This window comes from Pristiophorus japonicus, chromosome 9 (assembly GCF_044704955.1).
Source record: "Pristiophorus japonicus isolate sPriJap1 chromosome 9, sPriJap1.hap1, whole genome shotgun sequence".
NCBI lineage: Eukaryota > Metazoa > Chordata > Chondrichthyes > Pristiophoridae > Pristiophorus > Pristiophorus japonicus.
Window position 1 is genome coordinate 37,554,141 of NC_091985.1, and position 22,866 is coordinate 37,577,006.

Sequence of the window (22,866 nt, forward strand, 5' to 3'; positions counted from 1 at the left end):
GAATTCGCTGCCTCAGAGAGATGTGGAAGCTGGGACATTGAATAAATTTAAGACAGAAATAGACAGTTTCTTAAACTATAAGGGAATAAGAGGTTATGGGGAGCGGGCAGGGAAGTGGACCTGAGTCCATGATTGGATCAGCCATGATCGTATTAAATGGTGGAACAGGCTCGAGGGGCCGTATGGCCTACTCCTGCTCCTATTTCTTATGTTCTTATAACTCCTCCACTGCCCTCCCCTCGATTGCCAGCCTCTGGCATTTTATGCACTCTCCTCCTTGGTCCCATTTTCTGGAAGTCCCTCCCAAATACCCCCCACTTACCGCTTCACTTCTCTCTCCTCCGTTAAAAGCCTTCTCAAAATCTTTTCAACCAGAATTTTGGCCACCCTCCTAATCTCTCTCTCGGAGGTTTGGCATCTGCTTACCTGTCTATTTCCTTTCGTGAAATGCCTTGGGCTATAAATTTACATTTATACAATACCATGAATGTAAAAATACATCCCAAGGCTAGCACCGCATTAATCACAACATGGAGTTCTCTTATGATTAGCAAAACGGTGGAGGTATAAAAGTGGCAATATTGGATCGGCCGCCCATTACGCACATGAAGTCAAGGGAAAGGAAAATCAAGTGGGTGTATAAAGGGCGGCCAATCCACTACCGCCTGTTTTACGTCCCCGGCGAAGTTGAAAGTTCCGCCTGTGGATCCCCAAGTAAACATGAAAATGGAAGCCCTGAGGCTAGAGTAGAGATCGACCAAGAGGAACTCTAGACAACACAGTAACAATGGATACAGCTTCCAACTATGGGAGTCCTACAAGGACTCAAAATTCTGAGTGATCTGAATCTTTATCTGCTGATGTTTTAATCATCACCACAGGTCCTTCCGTACATGTAAGGTTTTTGTTGAATGGGTTGCATTGGATTGAAATTAGAATCTCATTTTTACTTACCCTCCACAGATATGTCCTGAATAGCAAAACGGAGGATGATTGTCCAAATCATACCCAGAGTCATCTTCACATTCCCATCTACTATTTCTACAATAGAAGAAAGACAAATGTAATAGTCAAGTAGATTGTTAATGCAATATCCAATCTTCACATAGATTTAATTCTATTAGAACAAAAATCTACAGGTCAAAAAAAATGTCCTACAGGTAGAGCATCCGAAATCCGGAGTTCCAAAAACTGGAATGTTCCAAAAACCGGACACCGTGCAGATCGCACAAATCAAAGACCGGAATCCGGAAATCTGTTCCGAAAACCGGACATTTTTTTCACAATAGTGATAAACGGCATAAAATGAAAATACCTGTAGTAAAATTTCAGAAATGGATATTTGGTATTCGGATCTGCAAATAATTCCCCCTCCAAAAAATTGCAAAAAACAAAAAATAAAACATCACAAAACATTCACAAGGCACTTAACTATCGAATCGCTGCAAAAGAATAAAAAAAATAAAAACTTTAACATACCTTTTTTGCAAGTCTTCATACCACTACCACTGTTCCAAGGGCTGCAATGCAGGTTTTTCCCGGGTGTTTTTTTTTCCGTCCTAACTACGGGTGCGCTGCGAGCCAAATTTTTGGTGAAAGCGCTATTTCGAGTCTTGCACGCCAGTAGTCCGCTCCCCAGCAGTACTTAAAAACCGCCGCCGCAAGACTTCTCCGAATTTCCCGGTTCGCGAATTTTTAGCTCTGCCGGGTGTCTGATCTGTTCTCAGCCCTGGATGCAGTCCTGCCAGATCACACCAGGTGCCCGTGCGGTTAATACAGAGCAATTGTAATCCAAACCAAGGTTAAGCATAATAAAGAAATTTTTTTTTGAATCACCCACAGCCGCTGTCCCGGTTTCCTAAATCCGGAAATACCCGAAACTTGGCCCAGGGGTTTCCGGATTCGGATTTCTGTTCCGAAATCCAGAAAAACACAAAAAGCAGAATGGCCTCGGTCCCGAGGTTTCCAGATTTCGGAGCTTGTACCTGTATTGATTTTCACACAGACTGTGGAAGTTCATCACAATCTTTAACTATTGAGTTCGAATGTCATTACATAACATTTGTGGAGCGTCTTGACTCAAGTGCGTAACAACCCAGCCATCAGAATCAAAACTAAAAGGAACAAATGTGGAATAAAAACACTTCTATTACAAACTCAGCAGGTCTAGACAGTCCAACAATGTGAAAGTCACATCGCTGGCTAGTACAGGTGAGCTGAGTGTTGTGCAGCCAGGAAAGGTATTTGCTGAGAAATTCTATTTGCACCCAAAACGGGTGCAAAGTTGGCGGAGTGATGGCTCCGCGCACTGGTCCCGGCCATCGGCGAGATGTGGGCACCAAATGGGTTACAGCTCGATGGTCGATGAGGGCAGGAATTCGGATGGCTCCGACACTGATCTGCCCCGTAAGTTGGATCTGAGAGGGGAGGAGATTCGATCCCAGGGTTGGGTTGCGGGAAGATGGGGGGAAGCCGCGCACGTGCCAGCAGAAGGCCAGAGTGTTTTTTTGTGGGCCTAAGGTTAAAGAATGAACATTTTGTGGGCCTTTTTTTTTCTTGAGCGGCCTCCAGCGGTCCCTCTATTGATCACACAGCCTCCGGGTTACAAACGTAAAACTTAAATATTTTTGATCAAATTACCTTCTGCACCAATTGACACAAGCTTTACTCCTTTTCTGGAAATGTAATCCAATGCTTTGTTAACATTTGCAATTTTATGGAAACGCATTTTTCCCTGGTCTGGCTTCGGGAGCCGTTCTCCTATTGAGATAAAGAAATGCAACAAGAAAAAAAATTCCATAAGTGCATGAACCCCGCTCTTTTTCCTGTTTATACCCTCTTGCCCTCAATTTCTTCAGTCCATTTTAATAGTTGACGTGAAATACGATATCTTAGGGAAGAAGATTGTTTATGGCAGTGGTCACTTGCACAAGAAAGTTTCGTCATTTCTTGGCTGCGAAAGATCAGTGATGATCGAACTTTAAAGAAAACTGGATTATGCAAAATGTTAGAGGACCAAATCACTAAAAAACCACTCATAGGGCCCAAATTTCCCCTTTTTCGGCGCACTCACCCGAGATGCGCCGACTTTGTGCGCTCAAACCAGCGCCAAAAAACGTACTCACAATTCTGGCCGCTCTGCTGTGTGTCCCGGGTCCTGGCACGGCGTATATAGTGGAGTGGGGGGGCAGAGCTACCGCCCTGTGCCAAAAACAGTGCCGGAAGCTGACGCACATGCATTGGAGCCTGCGTGCATGCGCAGTAGCTCCTCACCCTCCCAGCACGTCCGGCAGGATGTGAGCGGGACCCGATGCTCGCCGCCCCTATCCCTGGCCGAAGGGACGATCCAATGTTAGCCGTTCCTTTCCCTGGCCGAATGGTCTCCCGCACCAGCACGTGAGCTATTGAATAAATGGAAATCTGCTGTGCTAACTTGTTTCTGGCAAAAATATGGGGAAGTTGTTTCTATTTTACACATCTTTTGGGAGTATCTCGGCATACAGCGTTTAGAGCCAATTACTAGAGAATGGAAACATCGCTCGGCTTAATTTGTGTTAGGGAGATCCCTGTACAGGTAAAAAAATGATTGTGAAGGAGACCTGTAAAAATGTGCAAAGTAATGAGTGACATGAAAAAAAGCCCTGTACATGTTAGTAGCTGCTTGTGTTGTTTAAACTACTGTGATTGTGTGTGTGCAGAGTTCCTTTATTTTCTTTTAATCTTTCCTTAAAACTTTGTAAGTCTTGGTGCTTTCGGTGCAGGTCTCCTCCGCTTCCTTCTATTTTTTTTATTTGTTCTTAAATGCTTTTAAGTCTTGGTGCTTTAGAATGTACTAACCTGCGCTGATTTCTTAACTCTCCGCAAGGGTTTTCTGTGCGGCCACAAGTGGCCATATACGCTGGCCTAAGTTAGTTTGGAGCAATTATTAGCTGTCCATACTGGCTTAAATGGCCAAAACGGCTGGTAACACCCCCTTTTGAAAAAAAAAAGAAACTAAAAAAATTCCTAAATAACTCACTTACACTGGCGCAAATTAAATGTGCAGAATGGGGATTTTTAAGATACTCCAGAAAAATCAAGTTGTTCCAAAAAAAAACAGAGCAACTCCTGGGCAAATTTGGGCCCATAATTTGGACATGCAAGCAAAAAGAATGATACAGATTTGTCAATATTATTATGTAGAAGGAATACAACAGAGGGGAAGATCACAAAAATATGGTTGGACTATATTGATAATATGTTTACAACTTATAGCCTGCTGCAAACACTGACCAAAGCAAGCTTCAGTTTGACTGAATCATTAAGGAAATGACATGGAGAAATATCTACAAGAATCTCACTCAACCAACTCAAAGAACAGATGCCAGCGAAAAGAGTACAATGAAACTGTGACTACAAACCTAAACAATCACTCTTGAAACAGAAATAACCACAATTTTTCCTAAAGGGAGAGCAACAGTGAGACAATTATTGCTGACAACAAAAAGGGAATGGAGCATTGCTTTAAGGGAAGAAATTTTTTACAGCAGGGAACATTTCTCCCCTTCTCTGCTGAAGGTATTAAATTATGCTGTGGTATGATTCCACAAGGCAGCGGCAGCTTTTTGGACCTCACCCAAGGGGTCACTGTTTATACGTGAACTTAGCGTGATGGGCGCTGGTCAACTGCTTGAAGCAACAAAGTCGAGCCTGATTCTATCTTCATCGAATGCTCAGCAGTCGTCACTGGATAGACATGAAGAGCTGGAACCTTGTCTGATTATTTCCCTCCCTCACCTAGGGAAACTGAGGTCAATTACAGCAACTCTGCTGCCCACTTGCCTGAGATCAATGAACTCATTAGAAACCAAGGATAAAACCTTCAACCTCCCTGGTCTATATAGTGCAGCACCACATCAGGTAGCTAGAGCTCACTTTCAAATCGAGCCACAATCCTTTGTCCCTTTTGAAAATAAGAGCTTGACTCAACTTACCTGAAATAACTTCCAAAAGAAGCATAAGCTTAAGGCCATTTCTGAAGTCATCTTCGATATTTTCTATCTGAGTACCAGCTTTCCGCAAATGTGAATTGCACCAAGCAGTAAAAGTCTGAAACACAAAAATATTTGTTACACTATGACTGTCCTTTTCTTTAAAAAAATAAAAAGCAATGGAGCAACTTGTTTCCAAGTTAAGGAATTCTGGAAGCAAAGTTCAGGCATTAGTGGGGGGGGATCATTTTCACTTTTGTCAATAGTGTAAAACAGGTACAGAAAATAATCAAAAAGGCTAATGGAACGCTGGCCGTTATATCTAGAGGACTGGAATACAAGGGGATCGCCGTTATGCTGCAGCTATACCACATCTGGAGTACTGTGTTCAGTTCTGGGCACTGCACCTTGAAGGGAGTGCTGTGTAGGTTTACCAGAATGATACCCAGACTTCAAGGGTTAAGTTATAAGGACAGATTACACAAATTAGGGTTGTATTCCCTAGAGTTTAGAAGGTTAAGGGATGATCTGATCAAAGCTTTCAAGATATTAACGGGAACAGACAGGGTAGACAGAGAGAAACCATTTCCATTGGTTGGGGTGTCTAGGACGAAAGGGCATAGTCTAAAAATTAGAGCCAGATCTTTCAGAAGTGAAATTAGGAAACACTTCTACACACAAGAATTGGTAGAAGTCTGGAACTCTCTTCGGCAAACGGCAATTGATGCGAGATCAATTGTTAATTTTAAGTTGGAGATTGATTGCTTTCCATTAACAAAAGATATTCAGAGTTTGGGACAAAGATGGGTTTATGGAGTTAGGTCACAGATCAGCCATGATCTCATTGAATGGCTGAGCAGGCTCGAGGGGTGGATTGGCCTATTCCTTTTCCTATGTTCCTAAAACGCTATCAATGGTTCAATGAAAGGAAAATTGGGCCAATTCAGCAAACGTGACCGTGACAAAGGTAAACTATCCCTCCTCATCCTTCTTGACTTGTCTGCAGCCTTTGACACGGTTGACCACTCTATCCTTCTCCAACGCCTCTTCACCATCGTCCAGCTGGGTGAGACTGCACTCGCCTGTTTCCATTCTTATCTATCTCATCGTAGCCAGAGAATTTCCTGCAACGGCTTCTCTTCCCACCCCTGCATTGTTACCCCTGATGCCCCTTGACGATATTATCCGAAAACACAGCATCAGTTTCCACATGTACGCTCATGACACCCAGCTCTACCTTACTATCACATCTCTCAACCCCTCCTCGGTCTCTAAATTGTCAGACTGCTTGTCCGACATCCAGTTCTGGATGAGCAGAAATTTTCTCCAATTGAATATTGGGACAACTGAAGCTGTTGTTTTTGGTCCCCGCCACAAATTCCGTTCCCTAACCACTGACTCCATCCCTCTCCCCAACTTCTATCTGAGGTTGAACCAGAACCTAGATGTCATATTTGACCCTGAAATGTGCTTTCGACCACATATCAGCATCATAACTAAGACCGCCTATTTCCACCTCCGTAACATTGCCTATCTCCACTCTTTTTTCAGCTCATTCGTTGCTGAAGCCCTCACCCACGCCTTTGTTACCTCTAGACTTGACTATTCCAACGCACTCCTGGCTGGCCTCCCACATTCTACTTTACGTAAACTAGAGGTGATCTAAAACTTGGCTGCCCCTGTCTTAGCTCGCACCAAGTCCTGTTCACCCATCACTCCTGTGCTCGCTGACCTATATTGGCTCCCGGCAACACCTCGATTTCCCTCTGCGCTCCTCTAATTCTGTCCTTTTGAGTATCCCTAATTATAATCGTTCAACCATTGGTGGCCGTGCCTTCTGTTGCCTCAGTCCCAAGCTCTGGAATTCCCCCCCTAAACCTCTCGTTCCTCCTTCAAGAAGCTTCTTAAAACCTACCTATTCGACCACGCTTTTGATCACCTGCCTTAATTTCTCCTTATGTGGCTCGGTGTAAATTTTTTTTGTCTCATACTTCTGTGAAGCGCCTTGGGACATTTCACTACATTAAGATGCTATATAAATACAAGTTGTTGTTGCTGTTATGCATTTTTGTAAAAATAGAACAGCAGTAACTATACTGAATGGAAGTAGGTTTGGTGATGTGGAAGAGCAGGAGGAATTTCAAGTACAGGTTCACAGGATATTGGCCCCAAGTTTCCACATGATTTGCTCCTGATTTTTTAGGAGCAACTGGTATAGAACGGAGTATCTTAGAAATCGGAATTCTCATCATTTAGTTTGCTCCAGTTCTAGTCAGTTAGAACAGTTTCACTTTGGAACAGAATTTTCTTTTCAAAAGGGGGCGTGTCCGGCCACTTACGCCTGTTTTCAAAGTTTCATCAGTGAAAACTTACTCCAAACTAACTTAGAGTGGAGTAAGTGAAGATTTTTGTACGCTTGAAAAAACCTTGTCTACACTTTAGAAAATCAGGCGTAGGTTACAAATCAGGCGTAGGGAATGGTGGGGGGGAGGGGGGGGGGTTTAAAGGGAAGTTTACAAACATTAAACACTTCAGTTTTACAAATAAAGAGCCATCATCAATAATAAATGATAAATACATCAATAAATCAACCAATAAATAAATCAAAAAAAATTAATAATAATTTTTTTTAAATCAATAAATAAAACATTTTCTACTTACCGACTGCAGCACCGGGAGCCCTCCAACAGCGTGCTGGGATGCCCCCCCCCAGTGTGTCTCTGTCAGTGTCTCTATCTCTCTGTCTGTCTGTGTGTGTGTCTCTCATTCTCTGTCTGTCAGTGTCTGTGTTTCTGACAGCGAGGGGAGGGGGAGGAGGTGGGTATAGGGAGAGAGGGGGATAAGCAGAGGGAGGGATGGGGGAGGGGAGTGGGGGAGAAGGGGGGAGGGGGGGAGAAGGGGGGAGGGGGGGGCGAAAGGAGATGGGGGGGAAGGAGATGGGGGGGGGAAGGAGATGGGGGGGGAAGGAGATGGGGGGGGGAAGGAGATGGGGGGGGGAAGGAGATGGGGGGGGAAGGAGATGGGGGGGGGAAGGAGATGGGGGGGGGAAGGAGATGGGGGAGGGAGAAGGAGATGATGGGGGGGGAAGGAGATGGTGGGGGGGGGAGGAGATGGGGGGGGGGAGGAGATGGTGGGGGGGGGAGGAGATGGTGGGGGGAGGAGATGGGGGGGGAGGAGATGGGGGGGGGAGGAGATGGGGGGGGGAAGGAGATGGGGGGGGAGGAGGAGATGGGGGGAAGGAGATGGGGGGAAGGAGATGGGGGGGGGAAGGAGATGGGGGGAAGGAGATGGGGGGGAAGGAGGAGATGGGGGGGAAGGAGGAGATGGGGGGGAAGGAGATGGGGGGGGGAAGGAGATGGGGGGGGGAAGGAGATGGGGGGGGGAAGGAGATGGGGGGGGAAGGAGATGGGGGGGGAAGGAGATGGGGGGGGAAGGAGATGGGGGGGGGAGGAGATGGGGGGGAGGAGATGGGGGGGAGGAGATGGGGGGGGAAAGAGATTGGGGGGGAAAGAGATTGGGGGGAAAGAGATTGGGGGGGAGGGAGATTGGGGGGGGAGGGAGATTGGGGGGGGGGAGATTGGGGGGGGAGGGAGATTGGGGGGGGAGGGAGATTGGGGGGGGAGGGAGATTGGGGGTGGAAAAGGAGATTGGGGGGGGAAGGAGATTGGGGGGGGGGGAAAGGAGAAGGGGGAGGGAGGCTGAACGGGCCGGGCCCGAGACTTCGGGCCGGGCCCATCCCCAGCACCAGATTTACAGGTAGGTGGCGTTGGGTCGGGTCGGAGGGGTGGTGGGAGGGAGGTTGGTTCGGTTCAGGTCAGGGGGAGGGAGGGAGAGGGAGGTCAGATCGGGGGAGGAGGTCAGGTCGGATCCAGTCCGTGGGCGGGGGGGGGGAGCGGGAGTCGGGTCGGGTCCAGTCGCGGGGGGGGGAGGGGGGGGCGGGGGAGCGGGAGTCGGGTCGGGTCCAGTCGGTTGGGGGGGGGGGGGTGGTGCGGGAGTCAGGTCGGTGTCGGGTCCGGTCAGGAGGCGGGAAGCGGGAGTCAAGTCGGGTCGGCAGGAAGCAGGAGCTGGCCGTGGGAGGAGCCTTATTCACGCAGCCCCAGTGAGGCCATTCGGCCAGGGCTAGGGGCTGCGTGCTTTGGGCCCCTCCCACACAGTTTCGGGCGCCTGGAGCATGTGCAGAGGTCCCGGCACTGTTTTCAGCACAGGGACCTGGCTCTGCCCCCTACAGCTCCTGCTGCGCTGCGCCGAGGGCCAGAGGACCTGCAGGGAGGTGGAGAATCTGGAGGTTTTTTGTAGGCGCACTTTGTGGCGCGAAAAACGGGCGTCCAGGTCGGGACTGCGCCATTCTAGGCGTGGCTTGAAACTTGGGCCCATTAAAGGCAGATGCGCAAGTTAATGGAATTTGAGATTTTATCACAAGTATAGAATAAAAAGGTAATGATGAGCCTGTACAAGACCTTATTAAAATCTTAAAGTACGGTGTGACTGTGTGCAGTTTTGGGCTCACGTTATAGGCAGGATATTGAGGCTTGAGAGAGATTATAATGCAGATTGATCTGGATGCTGCCTGGTATGAGGAGCTTCAAATACCAAGGCAGACTTGATAAATTGAGGCTTTTGTCACGAGAACAATGCAGATTACAGGGCGATATAATAGAGGTGTTTAATAGATTGAAAGGATGAGGCAGGGTAGATAGAAGCTGTTTCCAGCAGTTGAGGGGGTCTAGACTGAAGGGCCATGGATAAAAGATTAATATAAGTGATTTAGAACAGAGGGCAGGAGAAACTTATTCACACAGAATTGAGGCTGTGGAATTCACTTCCAGGGTTAATGGTTGAGGCAGAAACTATGCCAACATTCAAGATTAGATTGGATAGGTGGATGAAGGATGAGGGGTTGAAGGAAAATGGGAACAGGATGGGTAAATATGATAAGAATTATTAGCCTGCATGGAGGGTAAACACTAACAAGGACTGGTTGAGCCGAATGGCCCGTTTCCCTGTTGTAATTTCGATACATTTTTTTCTGAAAATAGTTATCAATTTATGCTCTCTGTGAGGCACCCAACAGATTGGGGACACCTATACTTACAGTGCCCATTTTCAAGTCTTCTGAGTTTTCACATGCCTCATTTGAAAGACCTTTTATTCGTTAATTTTTCCCTTCTCTATTAAAGGCTCACTCAGGTTGGGATATGTTTCTATGGGTACTCCCCAGTACATCGCCCAAGTAATGTTGTTGCCAGCTTAATTTCACGCTGTTTATTTACATGTTTCTTCACATAGCCACAAGCACGACAAAATAATGGTTTCTAAAGAAGACTTTTCCCCTATTGCTTGGTTACCCTGATTGTTGTATTGTATTCTATTAGCACAAATATTGCCAAAACAAGGTTATAACACAGAACAGCTGTGGAATGCAGGCTACTTAGCTTAACCTAATGGATCATCAAAATGTGACAATGAAAGACTGGCACAAGGTAGATAGAAGCATATGTTTTCCAGCAGTTGAGGGGTCAAGAATGAATCACAAGATTAAGGGCCCAAGTTTCGGGCCGCGCCTTTTCGCGCCACAAAGTGCGCCTAAAAAAAACTTACCTATTCTCCGGCTCCCTGCAGGCCCTCTGGAGCTGGGCGCGGCGCAGCACAAGCTGTGGGGGACGGAGCCAGGTCCCTGCGCTGAAAACAGTGCCGAGACCTCTGCACAGGCGCTACAGTGGGCGCGCATGTGCAGTAGCTCCAGGCGCCCAAAACTGTGTGGGAGGGGCCCGAAGCACGCAGCCGCTGGCCTTGGCCGAATGGCCTCACTGGGGCTGCGTCGATAAGGCTGCCTTCCACGCCCAGCTCCTGCTTTATCCTGACCGGGACATGACCCGACTTGACTCCCGCTCCCACCACCCGACCCAACCTCCGCTTCCCCCACTCCCGATCTCCCCGACCCCCGACCCCCCGCTCCCGATGCCCCCCCCCGACCTCCGCTCCCGACCACCCCCCCCACCCCCGACCGATCCCAGCTCCCGACCTCTCTCTCCTCACCCCCCCGACCGTCCCCCCCCGACCGACCTTTCCTCCCGCCCGCCCGACCTCCGCTCCCGACCGACCTCTCTCCCCCCCCCACCCCGACCGACCTCCGCTCCCGACCTCCCTCCCCCCATCCCACACCGACCGACCTCCGCTCCTGACCGACCTCCCCCACCAACCGACCTCCCCCTCTCCCCCTCCTCTTCGCCCCCTCTCTCCCCACCCCTCCACCCCCCTCCCACTCACCCCCCCCCCCTCTCCCCTCGCTGTCAGAAACACAGACACTGGCAGACAGAGTGAGAGAGACACACACAGATAGAGAGATAGAGACACTGCAGAGACACACTTGGGGGGAGGGGCATCCCAGCACGGTGTTGGAGAACTCCTGGTGCTGCAGTCAGTAAGTAGAAAATGTTTTATTTATTGATTTTTTTTTTAAATTATTTTTTATTAATTTTTTTTGATTGATTTATTGGTTGATTTATTGATGTATTTATCATTTATTATTGATGATGGCTCTTTGTAAAACTGAAGTGTTTAATGTTTGTAAACTTCCCTTTAAACCCCCCCCCCCCATTCCCTACGCCTGATTTTCTAAGTGTAGACAAGGTTTTTCTGAGCGTACAAAAATCGACACTTACTCCATTCTAAGTTAGTTTGGAGTAAGTTTTCACTGCCTAAATTTTCAAAACTGGCGTAAGTGGCTGGACACGCCCCCTTTAAAAAAAAAAATCTGTTCCAAAATGAAACTGTTCTAACTGACTAGAACTGGAGCAAACTAAATGCCGAGAATTGCAAGTTCTAAGATACTCCATTCTAAACCAGTTGCTCCAAAAAAACAGGAGCAACTCAGGCTGAAACTTGGCCCCTAAATGCCAGAAATTTAGAACAGAGGGCAGGAGAAACTTCCTCAGAGTTGCAGAATCTACACTGAAAAGTATAGAGGAACAAAGGGACCTTGGAGTGCAGGTCCACAGATCCCTGAAGGTAGCAGGCCAGGTAGATGAGGTTGTTAAGAAGGCATATGGAATACTTGCCATTATTAGTCGAGGCATGGAAAATACACGAGCAAGGAGGTTATGATTGAACTGTATAAAACTATTAGGCTGCAGCTGGAGCACTGGGTGCAGTTCTGGTCGCCACATTACAGGACAGATGTGATTGCACTGGAAAGAGTGCAGAGGAGATTTACAAGAATGCTGCCTGGAGAATTTTGGCTATGAGGAAAAATTGAAAATGCTGGGTCTGTTTTCTTTGGAACAGAGGAGGTTGAGGGGAGACCTTATTGAGGTGTATAAAATTATGAGGGGCCTGGATAGAGTGGATAGGAAGGACCTGTTTCCCTTCGAAGATGGGTTAACAACCAGGGGGCATAGATCTAAAGTAATTGGGGGGAAGGTATAGAGATAAGGGGAAATTTATCTACCCAGTGGATGGGGGTCTAGAATTCACTGCCTGAGAGGGTGGTAGAGGCAGAAAGCCTCACCACATTTAAAAAATACTTGGATGTGCACTTAAAGTGCCCACAGGGCTACGGACCAAGAGCTGGTAAATGGGATTAGGCTGGATAGGTCTTGGTCGGCCGACGCGGACATGATGGGCCGAAATGGCCTCCTTCCGTGCTGTAAATTTCTATGATTCTATGAGTTGCGAGGCTGTGGAATTCACTTCCAGGGATAGTGGATGAGGCAGCAACTATGTCAACATTCAAAATTAGACTGGATAGGTGGATGAAGGGAAATGGGAAAAGGGTAGGTAAATGTAAGGACTGTGCCAGGAATTCCAGGCATTTCTCTTGCTGAATGATATGGAAGCAGGACTGGATAGCATTCACAACAGCAGTGAAAGTCTGGTACAGCAGGTTTCCACTACCACCAATAGTGTTGCAGGAGACAAATTCCACGGCTAACTGGACTGGGAAAATAAAACAAGTCAGAGATCAATAATTTCTGAAAGTCTTGGTCATTCTGACATTTTATATAACTTCTTAATGCCCCTATTGCAAATACAGAGCTCTCAAAAATCTATGACGCACATATTGTCCCTTTCTCATTCTGTTACACTTGAAATGAATGAAATGAAAGGTGGTTTCCCACCTCTCCAGCAAGGCACATCAACACATTTCCACATTCTGTTTTTGGACAACTTAACGGTCTTCAATGTTTTAGTTACTATTGTATGAAGGATGTTTAGGCTGTTTATAGATTTTTGGAGCACCATCATAGAATACAGAAATGGCTGGACATCGCTTTGACTCTGCGCGCCTGAAGGTCAGAGATGGGCTACCACACTGCCTTGTCCCAGCACAGGCCTCATTGCCAGCTTTTCTTTTAGGGCAGAAATCCATTTGGATGCCACACGAAGCACTCAGAGACACGCAAGGCAGGACTGCCTGGAACACCCCATCCCACTTCATCAGCATCTCAACACTGGACCCATGGCCGCTGCAGAAGCAGATCCAGTCACATCCCTTGGTGGAGCACTCGGAAGATTTACGAGCAACATATTGGAGGCCGAGATCTGACATAGCGTGACCTGACCTGACTCTGTCGAGAACGGAGTGTTTACCAGGTGCAACAAAGAGGAAAGTGTCTCCTCATACCAGTGAGGCCGGTATCGTACAGTACTAATCCAAATATTAGTCAAGTTAAATATTGCTTCAATAAATTTGGTGTTTTATAACAATAGATGAACTGCTGCCATGTTTCAGTTGTCACAGGACCACGGTAACCATTAAAAATTATTCTCTAGAAATCAGACTGCTCGTGAGCAAAAAAGCAATTAAAATTTTTTTTTTTTAAAAAACAGCTTGCTCATATTCTTTTCTTAATCCTTTTTAACTTGTAACTCGCAAACTTACATCATTGCTTCTTGAGGTTATCTGCTGGAATATATAAAGTATATCTAAATATTAAAATATGGTCACACTGAAAATCATTTATCAGTGGATTGGATTAATATTTCTGGTGACATTTGTCACATTAGTCAGACTTCAGTTTACCAATGCACCAAGCGGTTGACAGAAGTCTTGTTTGCCAAATGGGAACACTTTTTTCTAACTCCTTATGGAAAGGAGGAAACAGCACACGAGCAGCAGTTTTTATCATGTGGCAGGCTTCCCTAATATGCAGGGTCTCATTGTTGATACACTGGTAGTCAGAAAAGGTCCTGAACAATAACTCCACGGTATATATGGATAGGAAAGTCCATCAATGTGTCAGTGATATTGGACCATAACAGAATATTGCAGCTGAATGAGTAACACCCTGCCAGCAGCTTCGATGCCATTACTGTGTCAGTCCACCGCATCAGCACTATTTCAAGGATACCGGAGTTTAAAGACCATTGAGGAACAACCAAATTATGCATTCGTTTACAGAGAATTACATAGAATTTACAGCATGGATACAGACCATTTGGCCCAACTGGTCTTTGCTGGTGTTTTTATGTTCCACACGAACCTCCTCCCATTCTACTTCATCTAATTCTATCAGCAATAATCTTCTATTATAATGATCACAAATTTGAAGAGGAGGAGGAGGCAAATTCTGCTGATGGTGCTGGTGCTAATAACCTAGAGTGCACCAGAGAGGGAGAGAGAAGGAAGTTGCTGAGGAGATGAAGTGAGACCCATAACCCTATGAAGGCATCTGGAATTAATGAAGTGAATTTCTAAAGTCGAGATGCAGGAGGCTGGGTCCTAGGACAGACGTAGGCAACTACCGAATCTTATTTCTGCCAAGCAAATGCTTGGCAACAAGCAATCAGAAAAAAAAATATTCAAGACCAATCAATCCTCGTATTTAGTAGTCACTGGGATCTCATTTTTAGACAGTTCTCTGAAAAAGCAGGTGGACAGCTGGCAGACACAAAAAAAATATGTAGACAGAATGGCGTAACAACAGATACACCCTTCAGTCAACCAGAGGTGATCAGAGGTCAGCAGCTAGTTTAATTGGGAATCTAATGAAATTCATTAACGAACACGAACGTGACAATCAAATAGGGGATACATCAACTTTTCAGGAAATGTTCAGCGTGCGCTAATTTATTTAGTTTGGCTACTTTTGAATAAGCAAAGCGATGATGATTGTCTTTCAGACAGAGAGAGAGACTCTGTTTGAAGTGCATCTGGTATTTTGAAACTGACAGCACTTTAATCTCTGATGAAAGTTAATGATGAATGCTGGGCATCTACCACCTGTTTGCAATTCATTTCAGAAGTGATTTGCATAACAACTCCATGAATTACAATGTAAAATATTTCCACAATAAATGCTCTTGTCTGGGGATATATACATAAACACACAATATCTAATATAGTTGATATCCCTTGGCATTGCTCAAGAATAAAAGTTAAGCAAATGCCTCTCTCTCTCTCTTCCTGTAACTGTGTCCCCACTTACCTTCCACTTTATAATACCTTCTTTGTACCTCTTCATGTTGGCTCCTGACGCATGGGTTTTGCATCATGCCAGCTGCAAACTAAAGGTAAGCCCATTTCCACAGGAGCTGGCAACACTGGTCCAAGTCTCGTGCATTATAAAAGAGGCTTACATCCCAGAATGAGAGAGACAGGAAGATTTCTTCTGATCTCTCACTTGATGTTTGCTACTTTTATATTTTAGTTTTCCAGTTCTAGTAATGACATTCGAAGTTTAATAACCTGTTTATATCGACATTATCCATGCTTCTCATCATTTTAAAAAGACCCGACTCCCATCTAAAACCAACCAAGAACATAAGCTAATGTATTAATAAGATCAACATCTAACTTTAAAGGAGAAAATTGTAACGGCCCCGAAATTCCATGGGCATTCCACCAGTCTCCTGGGGTAACTTCATTGAGAGTCCAGTGAATCCAAAAAACAGGAGACACTCAGATACATCGGATTTCTGCTACAATGGGATTTGAACTCGCAACGTCTGGGTTGCTAGTCCAACAGCATGACCACTGCAATATAGTATCCTGGCCACTGTACACCATACTCTGCATCGAAAGAAGTGCTCCACCTAACACGGGAGCATTCGAAGCGGACACTGTGCAATAAAAGTGGACAAGTTTCCACTGCTTTGGCTCACCTTTGAAGACAAAATAAAACAAAGGAAAACTCAAATTATATTTCAGCCTATGCACAAACCATCTGAAGTGCGTCTTAAATCAAAATAGCAATGATGATTTGAAGTTCCCCGTATAATAGAATATCATTTTAAGCTAAAAATCAATATAAGGCAGCTCCAGCACAATGAAGTGCGAATCAATCAACAAGTAATTGGTTTTAAAGCTAAAATTAATTCAGCAGGTTTAAAACTCTATTACATCAAAATCAGACATCCTAGACAAATCTACAACCATTGTGTAGTCAAGTGATTGCAATGCCTTGCAACCAAAACAGCACTAGCTGTTTAATAAACTTTGTGCAAAAGTTAACATTTAAAAGGTATTAAAAAAACTCCACCTGTTTCCAAGACTTGAAACAATGAGAAAAAAATAAAAGGAAAGAGAGACAGACAGACAGGAGGGAAAAAGAGAATAAAAGAAGCAAATATGGGAGAGAGATAGAAAAAAGTCCCATTACAGATGTGAAGACATTAGTGAAAACGATGCCAGTAAAACTGGTACAAGAAATCCTGGGGGAGGGAGACAGAAGCAGAGAATAGAAACATACATCACAAAAAGGAAAGCCCCAGAAGTATCCCAAGCATTTTATTTTTTCCTGAGTAGAAGCCAGAAATGACTTGGCTGCTGAATCACATGCAGTTTTTTTAAAAAGTCTTAAAGACCAATTTTTAAAGATAAACCCTAATTTATCAAGCTATTAGTGATTTAACATCAAAAAATCATTTAGCAGCTACAGTCATTTAACATCAAAGTCACCAGAATGGAACTGGAGCTGACAGAATGAGGTTGATGGCAAATCTTCAACATTTCCCTGCAGTACTATCTAAGCAATGAGGCTCGTGATCTCCTCTTTGCTGTAGTACTTGGCTCTTGTATTTTAAGCAGTAAAATGCGAAAGTGCAAGTGACCAATGCAGGCAGAAATGAACATTTATGCTTTGCTACTTGTACAAAAAGATATTCTATGTTTGTTCTCTTCCCAGATTAAAGAAAGTGACAAGGTGGAGAAAAATTAGGCACGTGAGGAAAGGAAATAACAAAAGGGTAATATTAAGGGGGCAATTTTAACCCTGCCTGCCCTGCAGAAACTGAACGGGTGCGCAGTTAAAAACTGCCCAGGTTACGTACACACCCTGCAGCAGGTGGGAGCCCACCATTCCGGATTTTAACTTGCTCTACTGAGCAGGCGGGAATGGACACCTGCACAAAGCCGGCAGTGTCCTTCTTTACATGCGTATGTCGAGTCCGACCTGACTGCAATTTTAAGTGGATGGTCTGCGCGCGAAGACACTGTAGCTTTCCCGCCTACTGAAGATAATGGGAAGAGGCCGAAACAGGCAAGTTTTATTTTCCTTGCGGGACCAGGAGGAACATCTTCTTGTGCATCTCTGGGCCCGATGAGGAAAGCTTCGGCCAACTCTGCCACGGACTTACCCCCGCTTCCCAAAGCGAGACCCCCTGCAAGGTGGCTCTAGAACCCAAGGATGCCACCTACCCTGCGTCAGCAAGTGGTCTCCGGGCTCCGCGATTTACCACTGCTTCCCGCCACAAATGGGTAGGAATTTGGCCGGCTGGAGTTAGATGAGACCCGGGAGTTAAAAATAGCCTGGTCCTCATTTCTGGAGCAATGGGTTCCAACTCATCCCAATACCCACCCGCCTAAAACCCTGGTAAATAAAAATGGAATTTGACTTCTTCAGTCGCCATGTACCATTGACAGGGGACATCAGCCCCTCTGTATAGTATAGAAGAACAACAACTAGTTTTCCATTTTCTTGGAAAACAGATGGAATCACAGAATGTGGACCCCAAAACACTGGGATCCCTTGCAATAAAAATGTGTTCACAGGCTTTGATGGAAGGTTAAATAAAAATAATAAAAACCAGAAGTGCAAAAAATGACCAAAAAAAAGCTGGCAAATAAAACAAAATCACAATATATAATTTTGCAAGTCCAAAGAGAAGGAACACATAAAAATAGTTGAAAGACTTACCAGTTACCATAAAATTACAAATCTATTTGTGAAAGTTAAATTATTTCTTTTAAATCTTTAAATATCAACTATTCAAAGCAAAACCTTGTTGTTTGATGTTGGCACAGAGTATATTTTTACAGAAATGCATGCATGAGAGATCGCTGATGGTTTGATATGCTATAGATACTGTATCCACAATCTGTAAATACATACGTTTACTGCTCTATGACCAGTTGCTGTTATCAGACCTCAGAGACGTAATGCAGATCAATTCAATCAGTACAGGTTCTGTATACACTACAGACACTAAGGTAAAGCCAGTGCCTCCACCTATATACAGCGACTGAAATTTGGTCATGGATAATTAAACATAGCCAGAAGCAAATGTTGTTGTTTTTGAAGACACCAAACTTTATCAGGAATTTGCATATGTACACTGTTTGTTTTCTGTACTCTCTGACCCACTGCCAAATTATTTTTTTACTTCTCCCCTCATAATAGGTCCACCAGAGAGCCCTGCCCTTCACCTGCCAAGAGATGAAACCTCCCCCCATGCATCTAATGATGTTCCCTCTTGACTAGCGGTGAAGAGGTGTGCTCGGGCATATGGGCTGACTCTCCATACAAATTTCCTTCCATGGATGGAGGTGCATGGACAATATCTTATTTGACACAGAAACGCTATTAATCTATTGTGCTTTTTTTTTTAATAAACTCATTTTGTATTCACGTTGTCTATTTTTTCCGACTGATATTTTAGAATTCTGCTCAGGAAATGTGGACAACATGGCCCTACATAGGACAAAATCCTGAAACCATTTGTTCTCCATTATATTTTAAAAAAAAGAGCCCAGGAACTGGACAGGGACCCAGATACAATGGGTCCTGGCCTTCAGTTGTAGTTTTCAGGAGGCCTGCTGTGGGTCATGTAATGTATGCACCTAGTCGTACGCTCACAGGTTTGTAGAGCTGTTGCCGTCTGGACAATCCATGGCACGTTCTTGCCGTTCGGAGGAGATGGGGTCCCCAATGGAGGGCTCTCTATGCGGGACCCCTTCCTTTATTTATTGGGGACTTGGCCTGGAGGGTGTTGCATGAGGCAGTCCCATGCAATCGGTTTTTAAGTCGGTTTACCATCGGATTGGAAAGCAACTAATGTAACACCTCTGTTTAAAAAAGGGGGCAGACAAAAGGCAGGTAACTATAGGCCGGTTAGTTTAACATCTGTAGTGGGGAAAATGCGTGAAGCTATCATTAAGGAAGAAATAGCGGGACATCTAGATAGGAATAGTGCAAGATGCAATATGGATTCATGAAGGGGAAATCATGTTGAACTAATTTATTGGAATTCTATGAGGATATAACGAGCATGGTGGATAGAGTTGTACCAATGGATGTGGTGTATTTAGATTTCGAAAAGGCATTCGATAAGGTGCCACACAAAAGGTTACTGCAGAAGATAAAGGTACGCGGAGTCAGTGGAAATGTATTAGCATGGATAGAGAATTGGCTAACTGACAGAAAGCAGAGAGTCGGGATAAATGGATCCTTTTCAGGTTGGCAATCGGTGGTTAGTGGTGTGCCACAGGGTTCGGTGCTGGGACCACAACTGTTTACAATATACATAGATGACCTGGAAGAGGGGACAGAGTGTAGTGTAACAAAATTTGCAGATGACACAAAGATTAGTGGGTGGTGTAGAGGACACCAAGAGGCTGCAAAGAGATTTAGATAGGTTAAGCGAATGGGCTAAGGTTTGGCAGATGGACTACAATGTCGGAAAATGTGAGGGGAAAAAAAAACAGTAAAAGGGATTATTATTTGAATGGGGAGAAATTACAACATGCTGCGACGCAGAGGGACCTGGGGGTCCTTGTGCATGAATCCCAAAAAGTTAGTTTGCAGGTGCAGCAAGTAATCAGGAAGGCGAATGGAATGTTGGCCTTTATTGCGAGAGGGATGGAGTACAAAAGCAGGGAGGTCCTGCTGCAACTGTACAGAGTATTGGTGAGGCCGCACCTGGAGTACTGCGTGCAGTTTTGGTCACCTTACTTAAGGAAGGATATACGAGCTTTGGAGAGGGTACAGAGACGATTCACTAGGCTGATACCGGAGATGAGGGGGTTACCTTATGATGATAGATTGAGTAGACTGGGTCTTTACTTGTTGGAGTTCAGAAGGATGAGGGGTGATCTTATAGAAACAATTAAAATAATGAAAGGGATAGACAAGATAGAAGCAGAGAGGTTGTTTCCACTAGTCGGGGAGACTAGAACTAGGGGGCATAGCCTCAAAATACGGGGGAGACAATTTAAAACCGGAGTTGAGAAGGAATTTCTTCTCCCAGAGAGTTATGAATCTGTGGAATTCTCCACCCAAGGAAGCAGTTGAGGCTAGCTCATTGAATGTATTCAAATCACAGATAGATATATTTTTAACCAATAAGGGAATTAAAGGTTATGGGGAGCGGGCGGGTAAGTGGAGCTGAGTCCACAGCCAGATCAGCCATGGTCTTGTTGAATGGCGGAGCAGGCTCGAGGGGCTAGATGGCCTACTCCTGTTCCTAATTCTTATGTTCTTACAGACTCCCAGGCCGCCTGAAATTTCTGCGGTCTGCAGGATTCCGTGTTCCATGCGTATGTACAGTGTGTGAGGTTGCAGCCCCTCTTCCATTATTTGATGGGGTTGCTCCTTGATTTTTGGCTGTACTTCAGTCCCTGATCTTTGTGCACACGGTGCGGAGGGGAACGGGCAGGTCGGAGGGCCTCCTCGTAGGACTACTCCTGGGCCCGGCCAGGTGGCCATTAACCGATCCAGGCAGTCGAGGGGGTCGTTCAGCCAGACTGCCTGCCCCTCTTCCGCAGCTATGTGCGCGCCAGGGTGTACCTGGAGATGGAGCACGCGGTGTCTACCGGTATGCTGCGGCCTTCCACGAGAGGTGGGCACCGGAGGGACTGGAGTGCATCTCTTCAACAGCGAACAAAATTTTAATTTAATTTGATGTGCCAAGGTCCCTTTAATGTTTAATTGTTAGAAACATAGAAAATAGGTGCAGGAGTAGGCCATTCAGCCCTTCTAGCCTGCACCGCCAGTCAATGAGTTCATGACTGAACATGCAACGTCAGTACCCCCTTCCTGCTTTCTCGCCATACCCCTTGATCCCCCGAGTAGTAAGGACTTCATCTAACTCCCTTTTGAATATATTTAGTGAATTGGCCTCAACAACTTTCTGTGGTAGAGAATTCCACAGGTTCACCATTCTCTGGGTGAAGAAGTTTCTCCTCATCTCGGTCCTAAATGGCTTACCCCTTATCCTTAGACTGTGACCCCTGGTTCTGGACTTCCCCAACATTGGGAACATTCTTCCTGCATCTAACCTGTCTAAATTTTAAATGTTTCTATGAGGACCCCTCTCATTCTTCTGAACTCCAGTGAATACAAGCCCAGTTGATCCAGTCTTTCTTGATAGGTCAGTCCCACCATCCCGGGAATCAGTCTGGTGAATCTTCGCTGCACTCGCTCAATAGCAAGAATGTCCTTCCTCAAGTTAGGAGACCAAAACTGTACACAATACTCCAGGTGTGGCCTCACCAAGGCCCTGTACAACTGTAGCAATACCTCCCTGCCCCTGTACTCAAATCCCCTCGCTATGAAGGCCAACATGCCATTTGCTTTCTTAACTGCCTGCTGTACCTGCATGCCAACCTTCAATGACTGATGTACCATGACACCCAGGTCTTGTTGCACCTCCCTTTTTCCTAATCTGTCACCATTCAAATAATAGTCTGTCTCTCTGTTTTTACCATCAAAGTGGATAAACTCACATTTATCCACATTATACTTCATCTGCCATGCATTTGCCCACTCACCTAACCAAGTCACTCTGCAGCCTCATAGCATCCTCCTCGCAGCTCACACTGCCACCCAACTTAGTGTCATCTGCAAATTTGGAGATACTAATTTAATCCCCTCGTCTAAATCATTAATGTGCAATGTAAACAGTTGGGGCCCCAGCACAGAACCTTGCGGTACCCCACTAGTTACTGCCTGCCATTCTGAAAAGTGCCCATTTACTCCTACTCTTTGCTTCCTGTCTGACAACCAGTTCTCAATCCACGTCAGCACACTACCCCCAATCCCATGTGCTTTAACTTTGCACATTAACCTCTTGTGTGGGACCTTGTCAAAAGCCTTCTGAAAGTCCAAATATACCACATCGACTGGTTCTCCCTTGTCCACTTTACTGGAAACATCCTCAAAAAATTCCAGAAGGTTTGTCAAGCATGATTTCCCTTTCACAAATCCATGTTGACTTGGACCTATCATGTCACCATTTTCCAAATGCGCTGCTATGACATCCTTAATAATTGATTCCATCATTTTACCCACTACTGAGGTCAGGCTGACCTATAATTCCCTGTTTTCTCTCTCCCTCCTTTTTTAAAAAGTGGGGTTACATTGGCTACCTTCCACTCGATAGGAACTGATCCAGAGTCAATGGAATGTTGGAAAATGACTGTCAATGCATCCGCTATTTCCAAGGCCACCTCAAGTACTCTGGGATGCAGTCCATCAGGCCCTGGGGATTTATCGGCCTTCAATCCCATCAATTTCCCCAACACAATTTCCCGACTAATAAAGATTTCCCTCAGTTCCTCCTCCTTACTAGACCCTCTGACCCCTTTTATATCCGGAAGGTTGTTGGTGTCCTCCTTAGTGAATACCGAACCAAAGTACTTGTTCAATTGGTCTGCCATTTCTTTGTTCCCCGTTATGAC

General features: G+C 45.4%; 1 protein-coding gene across 4 annotated transcripts in view; it reads right to left on the minus strand.

The window, feature by feature from the left end:
* Nucleotides 1-22,866, minus strand: part of LOC139273026 (alpha-actinin-2-like) — a 135,318-nt gene that overhangs the window by 60,439 nt on the left and 52,013 nt on the right. For all 4 annotated transcript variants that reach the window (XM_070889293.1, XM_070889296.1, XM_070889295.1 and 1 more), the window contains exons 2-4: nt 4,974-5,088; nt 2,641-2,760; nt 955-1,041 (exon numbers count right to left, since the gene is read on the minus strand). In XM_070889293.1, coding sequence (XP_070745394.1) covers nt 955-1,041; nt 2,641-2,760; nt 4,974-5,088 — 322 coding nt within the window. The remainder of the gene's footprint in view (nt 1-954; nt 1,042-2,640; nt 2,761-4,973; nt 5,089-22,866) is intronic.